The following is a 12,077-nucleotide window of genomic DNA, read 5'->3' as shown; positions in this document are numbered from 1 at the left end:
GTGTGTGTGTGTGTGTGTGTGTGTGTGTGTGTGTGTGTGTGTGTGTGTGTGTGTGTGTGTGTGTATAGACAGAGGACATCTGTACACATTTAAACTTGGTGAAATTTGTTGTACAGATGTTTTTTTATATCTCTACCTTTAGGCCTGATTAGGACGTTAAACCCATCAGATATCATCTTCTGTGGCTTTTTTTAAAAATGTGTAACTAATAAAGAATATTAAAAACTCACAATTAAACCATCTAACTCAACAACCAAACGCTCAAACATACTAAAAATGTAGTTTTTTTCCCCATTTATTCATAACATTTTTGGATTTGCCGCCTTCTGATACACCGTTCCTGTGCATCAGAATTATAAAAAAAAGAAACACCAGACTTAATGAATCACTTTCACTATTTATTCTTTCATAAAATCCAGATTTTTACCTGCAGCTTTTTATTTCTGCTCCGTTTCTTTCATTTTTTTACATAAATAATTCATTTTGTCATGTTTAGATGGGACATATCACTAACTCTTTTATGACACCGATATGCAGATTTATTTTTGTTTTTATAAAGGTTTTTTTGTTATTTAGCCTTTTTTTAATGTTTTGGTTCATTAATACTAAATGTGGTCCAAAGTCAAGTTTTCGTTTTTTCATGTAACAAAGTAAAAACAATTTAAAACTTCTTTCCTTCTGTTTAATTCAATAAATTTTGACACATGGATACATTTTTTATGATTTAATAACAAATTACAAAGTTTCTGTATTATTTTTATACAATCAAATCATAAAAAACTGGTTTATTATTTAAAAAACACATTAAAGAAATGAGCTACAAAAAGTAATCCATGATGTTTGGAGGAGATCAGTGAGATTTTTCCCTCTCCTCGCAGCGAGGACCTGAGAAAGATGGCCGACAGCGGCACTTGTTGGGAGAGATGCACTTCCCTCCGTTCAGGCAGCTCCGGCTGCACACGGCTGCAGCAGAAACAAATGGGGGTTTAGCTTTAACGTTCTGACACCGTCACACCTGTAAACACTAAGTTCCTCACCTGTATGACAGGCTCCGCCCAGCCAGCCCTCCGGACAGCTGCAGGTCCCCGGAGCCACACAGGTGCCCCCGTTCCTGCAGCCCTGCGGACAGATCGCTGCTCGGGGAGCAAAACCAGAGAAGTGAGGAGGTAAAACAGCACATTAGAGTCAGATAGGAAACCTGCTGGATGAAAAGCTGCAGCTCCTCCTGTAGACTGATAAATTCATATTTATCAAGCTGAACGCACCGTGTTGACATGTTGACCCGGTCCAGCTGGAGGTGCAGATGCACTTGGCCTCTCCATTGACCGCGGTGCACTCTCCCCCGTTCCAACATCCTCCATCACACGTCACTGAGACACACACAGGTCAGCAGGTAAACCTCGTTTTAGATTTTAACTGCAGTAATTAAAAACACAACCTTTTTCACATCATAACATTTAGAACTTCACTTAAAGCTGCTCACCTTTGTGACAGAATCTACCTCCGAATCCAGGTGGACATCTGCATTTTCCTGGTCGAAGACACTCTCCACCATTTTTACATTTGGGAGAACAGTTGGCTGCAAAAACATAAAATATCTTTAATATGCTGTAAATCTGAACAGTCTAATGATAAACACACAAACAGATGTTTTTTTTCTTTATATTTGTTCAGTTTTTTTAATCTTGTGAGCCTCATGGCTTTTTATTTTGCTTCATAAAAACCAAACATTGTGAGTTTTAGTTAAGACAGGGATTTTATTACTTATTTTATGTCAGTTTTAGTCAATATAGGGAGAAGAATCCAGCATAAACCTGAGCCAGGACCTGTTTACTTAATTTTTATCCTTCGTTTCTTAGTTTTTCAGCTGATGACTCTTTGAGAAGAACCTTGATGGACCTAATGTCAAACTATTATCATTATTTTTATTATTATTATTATTATTATTTGCTTTTTTTCACGCTGTTAAATCAATGAGAGTCTAAAACTAACTGAAACAAAGTGCCCGCTGAGATCATTTGGACTATTTGGAAACAAAACTTGTTCATTTTTTAGGTTTAAATACCTGAATCCTTCATATGGAGGTGAATTAGACAGCTTAACAAACCAAAAACTGATCTGTGAGAAAAATCTGGTCCATATAAGATTATAAAATAAATTAACATGAAGTCAAAGTTAAAAAATAAACTGGTGCTCATGGATGGACAAAACAGTCTAAAGTCTGGCTCTTTGGAAAGCAAAAGAGTCAGAGGTTGTCTAAGAGTTTTGCACAGTAATCAAGTCTTAATAATTAGTCCAACAGGTCTAACAGGTCCAGTTCAGCCCAGACCCCCTCACCGTACTGGCAGCTCTCTCCCTCGTAGCCCTTGGAGCAGAAGCAGGAGTTGTTTCGGATGCAGACCCCTCCGTGCGCACACGGAGGGTCGCACTGCGCCTTCAGGTCGAACACAAAACCCACGGCGACCCCCCGCGGTGCGTCAGACCCTCCGGAGCAAAGACCCGTGAGAAGGGCGAGCAAGAAGAGGGGGGCAAGAACTACTGATCCGGGACCTGAGAAGCCCATGGCCGGTTCTGGTTCTGTGTGTCAGGGAAGGCAGGCTGGAAGACTGCTGACAGGGACGGTCCAACAAAGGAGGGGGGTACTGGGCGGTCCTGAACGGGGGGGCTGACAGGATGATAAATTGGTAAATTACAGAAAACTATCAGCAATCAGATCTACTTACTTTAGATGCAAAAACAAAGACTGTAGATAAACCAAATATGATTAACAGACAAGTCTGACTGCGTACAGACCTCCTGCAGACAGATGGATCATGTCCAAATGTCAAAACCAGAACTTTCAAAAGGACTCTTAAAGTAGACATGCCATTCCTTTAAAATCATTTTTCACATTGAAATCCTTCAGTTGGAGGTCTGTATAAAGTGGAACTGCAAGGCTTTGGTTTGAATTCATCTTTACTGCAACCCAACAAGGACCTCCGGTTCTGGTTCTGGAGCAAAACAAGGAAGAAAATAAATAAATAGAATCAAATCGAGAACTTTAACCCCTTAACACCCATTTTTGGGTGTGTGAGTCTCAGATCAACACCCTGCCCCCACCTCCCGCTTCCAGACCGGCCCATTCAGGTTTGATAGAGAGGTTCATGACTATATAGCAGCACAGACTCTTTTTTTTTGTGAAGACTTGTCCATCCAGACTTACATGTTGGAGTCAGAGTCTGTGTCCAGATTCAGGGGCTGTGTCCCTCAAACGACCTGGCCTTCCCAGTCTACATGGGACGGGTTCTTGGTAGACCGTGAAGACATGGGAAAAAGTGGCTGTAAATCTGGACAACACCTTTCTGCTTTATTCCTGCCCTTACCCCGGCCACTAGAGCTGCTGTAAACTTTCATTTTTTATACCAACAGATTTGTTATTTAAAACCGTATTCCTTTATCTAGGTTCATCCTCCATTACAAGCAAATAAAAATCTCCGGTTGGCCTGCAATGCATTATGGGATAGGCTGGGCCGAGTAGCATCTACCGGACCTGCCCCTCAAATCGTGATAAAAGGACACATTTACTGGCCGCATCAGAGGAGTCTTTGAGTTTGGACAGCCTCCGGCGCGGTGCAGTGACGTAAGCCGACAAGTCGACCTTCAGAGAACACAGCCCCTGAATTTGGACAGAGCCAGAGTCTGATCCAGATCCAGATCCAGAGCCAGAGGAGAATGAAGACCACCAAACTGTAATTGGTAAGTCCCGACATTAGCTGCATCTGCACCAGCGTTGCTCTTAAAGTATAACAGGCCAACATACCATCAGTCCAGACTTTACCTGCATGGACTTAAAGTGGCCTAGTTTAGATTATACCCTGGATGTACCATGTCCTGGGCCAATTATACCCTTCAAACTAGATTATACCCCCATGAGATGATGAGCAAATGTCTGAAAGAAAACATAATTCCTAAAACTGCTCTGCTGCTCATTCAAAAAGAAAGAAAAACTGATTTCACTGCTGTGGTTCATGGAGAGCACATGTGGAAAAGCTGTTTCCTTTCCTCTGGTTTAAAGAACTCTGGGTTAATATGAAGTATACGGTTCCTCAGTAATGACATTACCAGAACCCAGCCTGAGGAGGAAGTGTGTCTGCTCAACCGGACCTTCGACCTGCTGCCTGACAGCTCACAGTAAAGGATTTCTTTTTGTTCGCTCACAAACACAAGTTGTTCTTCCATCTTTTTCTAGTTTAATCCTCCATAATCCCAACGTCTAACAGTTAAAAACAAACTGTTTTACTTGGTTTCTGGTGAATGTTCAGTGTTTGCACACTTTTCACTTCATAGGTTCTGATCCTGTGGAGTTCTGGTTCTGATCACAAACCTGAACCCCAGAGAGGAAGCACAATTCATTTTTAACGACTCCAACAGATGTGAACATACCGAGCCACGCTGGAGACTTTCCACAGTGCTGACTGAACACATCCAGTCTGTGTGCATGACACGAACACAAAGAGCTGCAGAAACAAAAAGGGTTTTCTTGTGTTCAAAACACACCTGTTACCTGTTTCTCAATTATACATCATTGTGAAAATACACTGAGAATGTAGAGAATAACTGCTGAAGTAGAGTAGCTAAAAGCTAAATGGTGCAAAATTATTGCTAAAATAGCTAAATAAAAGCAAAAGTATTAAATTGTTAGAAGAAGCAAAAGGTTTGTTAAATAGCTAAAAGTAATAAAATGCATTGTAAAAGCAGCAAACATAGCTAAAAAATAACTATGAAAGCTTATTGTTGCAAAAGGTTGGCTGAAGCAGGAGTTCAAACTTTTCCATTCCATGGCCCCCCAAACAGCATGAGCTTCTGGCTGAGGACCCCCCTTGCAAACTCAAACAATGCTACAAAATGTGTACAAAAAAACTTTTAGGAAGTTTCTCTCTTAAATTCACCAATGAAACATTTATTAAATAATTACATTTATGTTTTATTACATAATTATTACATCTGTTTATTATGTTAACATGTTTTAAACACTATTTTAAATTCTCTGTAATACCAACTTTAACAAACTGTTGAAAATAAGAACAGAACAAAAGAAATCAAACCACTTTTAAGTCCTCTTAAATAACATTTAAATATATAAATTGTTTTAGATGATTGAAAAACATTAAATTTCATGATTTATAACATCCTATTTCCCTCCAGCTCTGAGGCCCCCCCCTTGCGCCCCCTGGTGGCCTCCACTTTGACAAATACTGGGTTAGAGGCTTTTACTGGAAAATCAAGTCAAATGAGAAAAAAAGCTAAAAAAAATAATTAGCAAAATAAAAGAAGGCAACTAGTTATTTAAAATCTTAAATTAACAAAAAGCTTTCTAAATATAACAATATACCATCTTAAAGAAGCAACGGTTAAAAGTAGCTAAATCTAATATAAAAGAAGCAAAAAATAGCTAAACCAGTAACTAATGACTGCACATGGGTAATTGTAGCAAAAGGTTGGTTAAAGATTTCAAATGAAAACACAAGCTAAATGCAGAAAAATGAAAAAGTAACAAAATATCAAAAATCATACACTTCCTGTATGAGCTGAATATTTTTGTTTAATTTTTTTATTAATTAAAACAAAAAACATTTGGAGAAAACTAAAGATAGTTTTGTTACCTGCTTTTATTTTGCATCAACCTCAAGGTGTGTCAGCTGTTTATTATACATATTGGAAAAAAATTACCATAAATGAAAAAAACCGTGTTTAAGCTCAATTTTTGTGAATTTTCCAACTGAATTTGAATATTTTGATTGCTCCTTCCTCAGTACTCTAAACCAAAGCTCAGCAGTTTGCAGGAGAACTCTGAGAATTTAAATTTATTTAAAAACTTTAAATAATTGAAAATGGTTACAGCATCATTCTTAAATGTGACCCAAGGTGAAGCATGTCTTGTGTTAAATAAACAAATAATTAAATAAACAAATAAGCAAATAAAATGTTACAATCACAAGAAGAAACTATGACCAACTTTTGGAATTACGAAATAATTTTATTTTCAAATTCATGCACAAAAAACAAAAATCACAAAACCTAAATGCAGATGTTAAAATGTTTCCACATCTTTACTCTTAAGAACAGTTGGTTTTAAAGTGTAAAAATGGTAGGAAAAGTCACAGATTAAATGAGTAATTTACCTCCTGTTAATGAATTTACTCTGTGGTGTTACAAACATCTATTACACAAAAAAAAAAAAAAACATGAATGTTAATAAAACTATATATATTTTTTAGAATATCTAAACACACAAATAATAGATTTCAGATTGAACAAAGTAAGAAAATAAGGTCTAAACTTACCGGAAGTTAAATCATGATATTGTTTAAAGTTTGAGAGGATTTAAAATAAATATTGTTTCAAATCACACCACATCCTACAAAACGGGGAAAAAATTAACGAGAATAAAGACGCTCCAAAAATCGAACCAAAATCAGATGAGATTTTAAAGCGAGCAAGAAACAGTTTTACATTTAAATTTTCACATTTGTTGTTTTTTGCAAAAAGTAATGAAATTATTTTCCCTTTTCCATTGTGATTTTTTTTAACTATTTAATAAAACGTGCTTTAAAAAAAAAACCCTACACACATTAGCTTTGAATTAATATTGCTGAATATGAAGTAAGAGGAAAACAAAAACATGAGACCAGTTAGGTGTATTAAACTACATCAGAGATGACATTAAAATAAAAAGTTGTATGAAAATAACTTAGCTTTATTTATTTATTTAGTCAAATATTGTTTCCGTCTCACATTTGGAGCCATTAAAATGAGAACTTTCCTGTTTATGTGTTGTATCAGACTTAAAGTGCATCAGAACTATTGCTTTCTGCTACCATTATCTCAGAGTAGTGATATGTTAGGACACTTTAATAAACATTTATCTGTCTGCAGTCCGGCTGGAAAACCTCCAAACCTGAAGGCGAGTTCTGTAACGCTCACTGTGAAAGGTTAGACAATGAATAAAGTGGTTGAAACTTAAAGAATGGACACATTATTGTTTCCAGGTGGACCTTGTTGCTTATTGGTAGACCTGCACATGACCGTGCAGGAAGGTGGTGTTCCCCCCACAGTCCACATACTGGTACATTTCTTGAGAGACCTGCTCCGTGTGACCAAAGTACGACGTCGTCACCGTCACCCTGAAACACAGACGGAGTTCATTTTATCACATCACTGGGTGAGAGTGAAAACTGTTTCTGGTTGTTTGAACCCTGTTGGTGGTGGAAATCACATTCTTTAAGACACAAACAGGTCAAGCCTCAACTGTGGGATAAACTGAAAACACATCTTTAAGACAGTTTATTTCTGTTTCTCAAACTGTTTCTTTAGAGATCCTGGAGCTCCCCCTGGTGGCGTTCAGGAAAACTAAAGATTTCACCAACATTTTTAAAGCAAACAAATCCTTTTTGTTCACATTTAAATCCTTCAGTTGGGGTCTACATAAAGTGGAGCTGCAATACATCTGAATTCCTACTTATTGTAACTCCACAAGCCCCGCCCCTTTTCTGACCGCCTCAAAAATGATCAACTCGTTTTGAGGCTCTCTAAAAACACAAACGAGGCGCTTCAAACCCCGCCCCCTCCAGCTTCCAGATCGGTTCCTTGTAGTTTTATAGAGGGGTTTAGGACTATATAGCTGCGCAGAAACATTATATTTAAAAATGACTTAAGACGTCAACAAGGGAAGATTTGTCTGTACAGCCTTACATGTTGGATAGAGATGGGATAAATGGCTCTTTGAAGGGATCCGGATCTTGGGGAGCTGTTTGTTTTATAGAGCGGTTCAATTTTGAACGTATTACGTCATTGCGTAGCCGTACGTAATGATGTAATCCCATCACGTGGGTGGAAACGTGTTTGTCAAGCGGAAACCCCCCTCCCCCTTTCACCGTGAGCTTCTGTACTCCACAACTCCGCCTGTTTTCCGTGAAAAAGCAAAGCGGGAGCGATTTAAGTACGAAAAATATAAAGATTATATGAGAAATAAAAGAAATAAAACTACAAATGGCTCATTACTGCCCGCGATTCGGCTCCTATCGTTCGTTGTAAAGAGCCGTTCAAAAGATTCGGATCGTTCGCGAACGTCACATCTCTAATTGTGGAGCTAAATTCAACTTTTCTGCTCTCCTAGAGACTAAATAAATAAACAAATAAATAAACAGCTAAAAAGTGAGTTTTGACCAGTTCATCTCTCACATCTGTTGTTAATGTGCAATCCTACATGCAGCTTTTGTTTACAGACACAACCAGTGTGACGAAAAATAATCCCAGGCTTCCCTTTAAAAAGATCTATGACCTCAGTGGGATTAGCCTGGTTGAATAAATATTAAATAAAATAAATTGCACCTTTTGATCTTGTTCAGGATAACTTTTTTCATGTTCGATTTCTTACTGTGCTGCAACAAGTTATGTTTTATTCTCAAGCAGTAGATATTTTCTCTTCAGAAAGCTGAATGTTTGCCTCATAAAAAGGTAGTTGAAAATTAAATAAACTGATTAAGCTGTGAAAAAAAGCTGTTTGGACGTCAGAGCTGATGTGTAAACGAGTTGTAAACTGTTGGAGGCTCGTCTCTCATGACAAATATCTGCACAATAATATAAAGAAAGTGGACTTACTGCATCATGACCACTATGTTGTGAACTTTGATTGTTGGCAAAGTGCAGTAGTCACTGTAAGAAAAACCAAAACAAGGCAGTTAAACATAAAAACAATAGATCTTAAAGATATTTCTCAGTATTTGGAAAATACTTACAACATGTAACTCATCTCATCAGCGATGGTGGTGGGAACCGTGTAGTCGAGCTATTTAAAAAAGAAAAACAGGATTTATAAAAGTCAGAAAAAGACGGACTGTCAGTTTAGAGTGAGGTGCTGCCTCAAGTGGAGGAGTTTAATTTACTAAAACTAATTTAAACTGCCCTTTAAGAGATAAATCAATGTACAATTCAAACTAAAACCATCCATTTATTTTGAACAAACTGAGTCTTTAAAGAAAAAAACAATAAAAAAAACAACTCAGAACTGATCACACAGGTAAGTTACCTGTCTGATCAGAGTTTGTACCTGTTACTCCAGGTGAGGAGGTTATTAAGTGCAGGAACATACCTGTCGTTCATCCAGCGGTATGATCACCGTGGTGTTGTTGAACTTGGCCTTGCCTATCACCGTCTTGGAGAACTGCACTTGTGCTGTGATGTTCGTCACCGATATGGCGTAGTAGTTGTTGTTGGTGATGTTCAGAGTGTTCTGGTGAAAAAGTGAATAAAATACAGGAAGTTAGAACGAGCTGGTTGCGAGATAGGAAGCAGTTTGTACAAATGATGTAAGATCTGAACTCTGTAACGTGGAGTTCCTCAGGGTTCTGTACTTGGTCCAAAATTATTTATTTTAAAAACATGAAAGACTTGGTAAATGTGTCAGGGCTTTTTAAGTGTTTTGTTTGCAGATGATACATTTTTTGGTTTTTGTAAAGATATAGAATGGATGTTTGAGATGATGCAAACAGAATTTGTGTAAATACAAACTTGGTTTCAACTTAATAAATTATCATTAAATTTAAAACTAACTATATGGTATTCAGTAATAGAAAAAGAGCTATGTTCCATTTAGAGTCGATGGTGTTGAGATTTGTAGAGTCAGTGAGGTGACGTTTTTGGATATTGATGAAAAGCTCACAAATTATTTAACAACAAAAATAGCTAAATCTATTGCAGTACTGTATAAAGTAAGGGAGTTATTCAATGTCAAGCTCTGTATATGTTGTATAATGTAATAATTTTTCCACACTTGATCTATTGTATTGAAGTTTGGGGAAAAGCATGTAAAACAATCACAAGTCCTATGTTTGTTTTACAGAAAAGAGCTGTAAGAATTATCACCATAAAGCATTACAGTCACCCATCAAATATATTATTTTATCAGCTGAAATTATTGAAATTCTATGATTTGGTCAATTATAATATTTTACAGGTTATGTTTAGGGCTGAGAAAAACATACTGCCTTTAAACATCCAGTTAAACTTTGTTTAGAGTCAGTTATGATCTTAAAAAGGGACAGAGATGTTTGTGAAACCTAAATTTCTAAACCAGTTTGAACGAGTGGTGTACTTCAATCCAAGAATAAGATTATGGAATAATCTGGAGAGTGTTAAAAATGCCAGATCAATGTTTAAGAGAATGATAAAAGTCAGTTTGTTAAAGAAATATAGATTAGTATAATGTGTATCCATAAGAATTGTTATTCGACAAGAATTTGGTGTTTTTGTTTTGTTTTTCTTATTTGTAGATTATTAGTGTTTGAATTTTTTTTTTTTTGGAAAAGGGGGCAGATATAAGATTTTTTTCTTCTTTCTGCTTCCTTTCATATTATTTGTGATTTGTATTTTTTTTATTGTATACAAAATGTATTTTGTTATTTTCAAAGAAATTAATAAAGTTAAACTAAACTAAAACTGCCTTTTAACATAAGCCCCCAAAGTAGATGCAGAAAAATTGTAGCTTTTATTAAATTTTTATTAGTTGTAGCTATGTTTGTTGTCACAATGGGGCTACATGCTAATTTTAAAGCTAAGTCATTTGTTACTTTAAATTGACTCTAAGAACCCAGTCTGGAGATAATTACTCGATTGTGTACAAGCAGTCACGAGGCGGCGCCAATAAACAAACATTGACTGCAGCTGCTCCAATGCAAAGTCAGCAGGTTTTTGTTGACTTACTGTAATGGTGAGATAGACAATTCGCTTCTCCTGGTCGTAGGAGACGTAGGCAGACTTCACTCCCACATAGGTGACATCAATGGAGCGAGGGAACAGGAAGAAAACTGCCAGACCAGACAGCAGCAGGCAAAGAGCCACTGATATGGTGACGTACAGCTTTCTGCAGGAGAGGAGGGGAATTTAAAAAAGATGACACCTTGAAAACCTTGCTGCCAAGTTCACTTAGCTTCATCACAGAGTTAATCCATAAAAAAGAAGAAGAGAAAGCAGACTTACGTCCTGCTTGGCCTCAGCCTTTGGTCGCTGTATGGAATCAGAGCCACAAGCTGGTTCTCCTGACCTGAGGAGGATTTTTAAAACAAAGACATTCTTCACAACACATTTAAAGTTAAGTTTTACAACTTAGAAGTTGTAAGTTTGAAATATTAACTTCTAAAATGAAACTGTCAGGAATGTTTCTCAAGTATGGCTTTTAAAGGACTCATCTGTAGAGTCCAACGTTCAGTGATTATACTGACAGCGTTTACCTCGGGGAATTCTGCCGGTGCCCTGGCAGGTGGGACAGGTCACACTGTCCCGTCCGGTGAATTCCACATAAGGGAACTGAGAAACGTCTCCGTTCTTCCCGTCCTCCTCCGAGTCTTGACTCTCATCCAAGTATTTGGCCAGGTGTGACTGGGCCTTGCCCATGGCTGCTGTCCTGTCTGTCTGCAAAACGACACAAAGGTACAGACTAACAACATGCCACAGATACGTACGACATGTAAACTCAACAGGGACCGATCCCAGACAACACCTATGAACTCGCTGGTTGTTACATCTAGAGCATTATAAGTATTTTTTTGACAATTTTGCACATAATAATCTCATTGTTACATACTTTCCTAACAAAGTACTTTGCTGTCAGAGTGAGGGTTTACTCATGGTTCCTAGAGTTTCTAAAAGCAGAATAGGAGGCAGAGTTTTCATCAGGTTCCTCTCCTTTGAAACTAATTTCCAGTTTCACTTCATGAGACGGATGTGACACTTTCCTCTTGATAAATCCTATAGTTAGGGTTGGTTTCCTGCGTATTCTTTTATTTCTGCTGCTATAGACTTAAACAGCTTTGCTTCTTCACTCGCTTTACTCTCAGTGGGCCTCATGCAAGAACATGTTCGTATTCTTATCCTAAATTTCTCTTACTTTTGTTCGTACGAAGGGTTCGTACGAACATGTCACGTCAGATTCAACAAACTCTTCTATCTTCAGGAAACTCTCCACCCCAGACTGAAGGGGCCTACCTCCTGGGTTCGGGCGTGAGCTGCCCTCTGCAGGGGGTAGGTGCATATCCTGGGCC

General features: G+C 37.6%; 2 protein-coding genes across 2 annotated transcripts in view; both read right to left on the bottom strand.

Annotated features, from left to right (window-relative positions):
* Positions 1-664: 664 nt before the first annotated feature.
* On the bottom strand, positions 665-2,588 carry seraf (Schwann cell-specific EGF-like repeat autocrine factor). The gene is made up of 5 exons (XM_014019002.1): positions 2,338-2,588; positions 1,484-1,579; positions 1,266-1,370; positions 1,038-1,133; positions 665-963 (listed from the first exon to the last, which is right to left on the bottom strand). The coding sequence occupies exons 1-5, from the start codon at positions 2,561-2,563 to the stop codon at positions 851-853; spliced, it is 636 nt and encodes a 211-aa protein (XP_013874456.1). The 5' UTR covers positions 2,564-2,588; the 3' UTR covers positions 665-850.
* Positions 2,589-6,275: 3,687 nt separating this feature from the next.
* tmem106ba (transmembrane protein 106Ba) overlaps positions 6,276-12,077 on the bottom strand; it is an 8,352-nt gene continuing 2,550 nt past the window's right edge. Inside the window, exons 2-8 of the mRNA XM_014019001.1 lie at positions 11,268-11,448; positions 11,017-11,080; positions 10,741-10,900; positions 9,131-9,271; positions 8,778-8,827; positions 8,641-8,694; positions 6,276-7,163 (exon numbers count right to left, since the gene is read on the bottom strand). Coding sequence (XP_013874455.1) covers positions 7,043-7,163; positions 8,641-8,694; positions 8,778-8,827; positions 9,131-9,271; positions 10,741-10,900; positions 11,017-11,080; positions 11,268-11,448 — 771 coding nt within the window. The 3' untranslated portion in view covers positions 6,276-7,042. The remainder of the gene's footprint in view (positions 7,164-8,640; positions 8,695-8,777; positions 8,828-9,130; positions 9,272-10,740; positions 10,901-11,016; positions 11,081-11,267; positions 11,449-12,077) is intronic.

This window comes from Austrofundulus limnaeus, unplaced genomic scaffold (genome assembly GCF_001266775.1).
Source record: "Austrofundulus limnaeus strain Quisiro unplaced genomic scaffold, Austrofundulus_limnaeus-1.0 Scaffold207, whole genome shotgun sequence".
Taxonomy (NCBI): Eukaryota; Metazoa; Chordata; class Actinopteri; order Cyprinodontiformes; family Rivulidae; genus Austrofundulus; species Austrofundulus limnaeus.
This window is presented reverse-complemented; position numbering and strand designations above follow the sequence as displayed.

What these genes read in the sequence shown, in the direction of transcription:
- seraf (XM_014019002.1), bottom strand. Translation starts at nt 2,563, where the DNA reads ATGGGCTTCTCAGGTCCCGGATCAGTAGTTCTTGCCCCCCTCTTCTTG. An exon ending in CGGGTCAACATGTCAACACG is followed by an intron (nt 1,134 to 1,265) that starts GTGCGTTCAGCT and finishes CTCCCCGAGCAG; the next exon opens with CGATCTGTCCGCAGGGCTGC. An exon ending in GGGCGGAGCCTGTCATACAG is followed by an intron (nt 964 to 1,037) that starts GTGAGGAACTTA and finishes TTTCTGCTGCAG; the next exon opens with CCGTGTGCAGCCGGAGCTGC.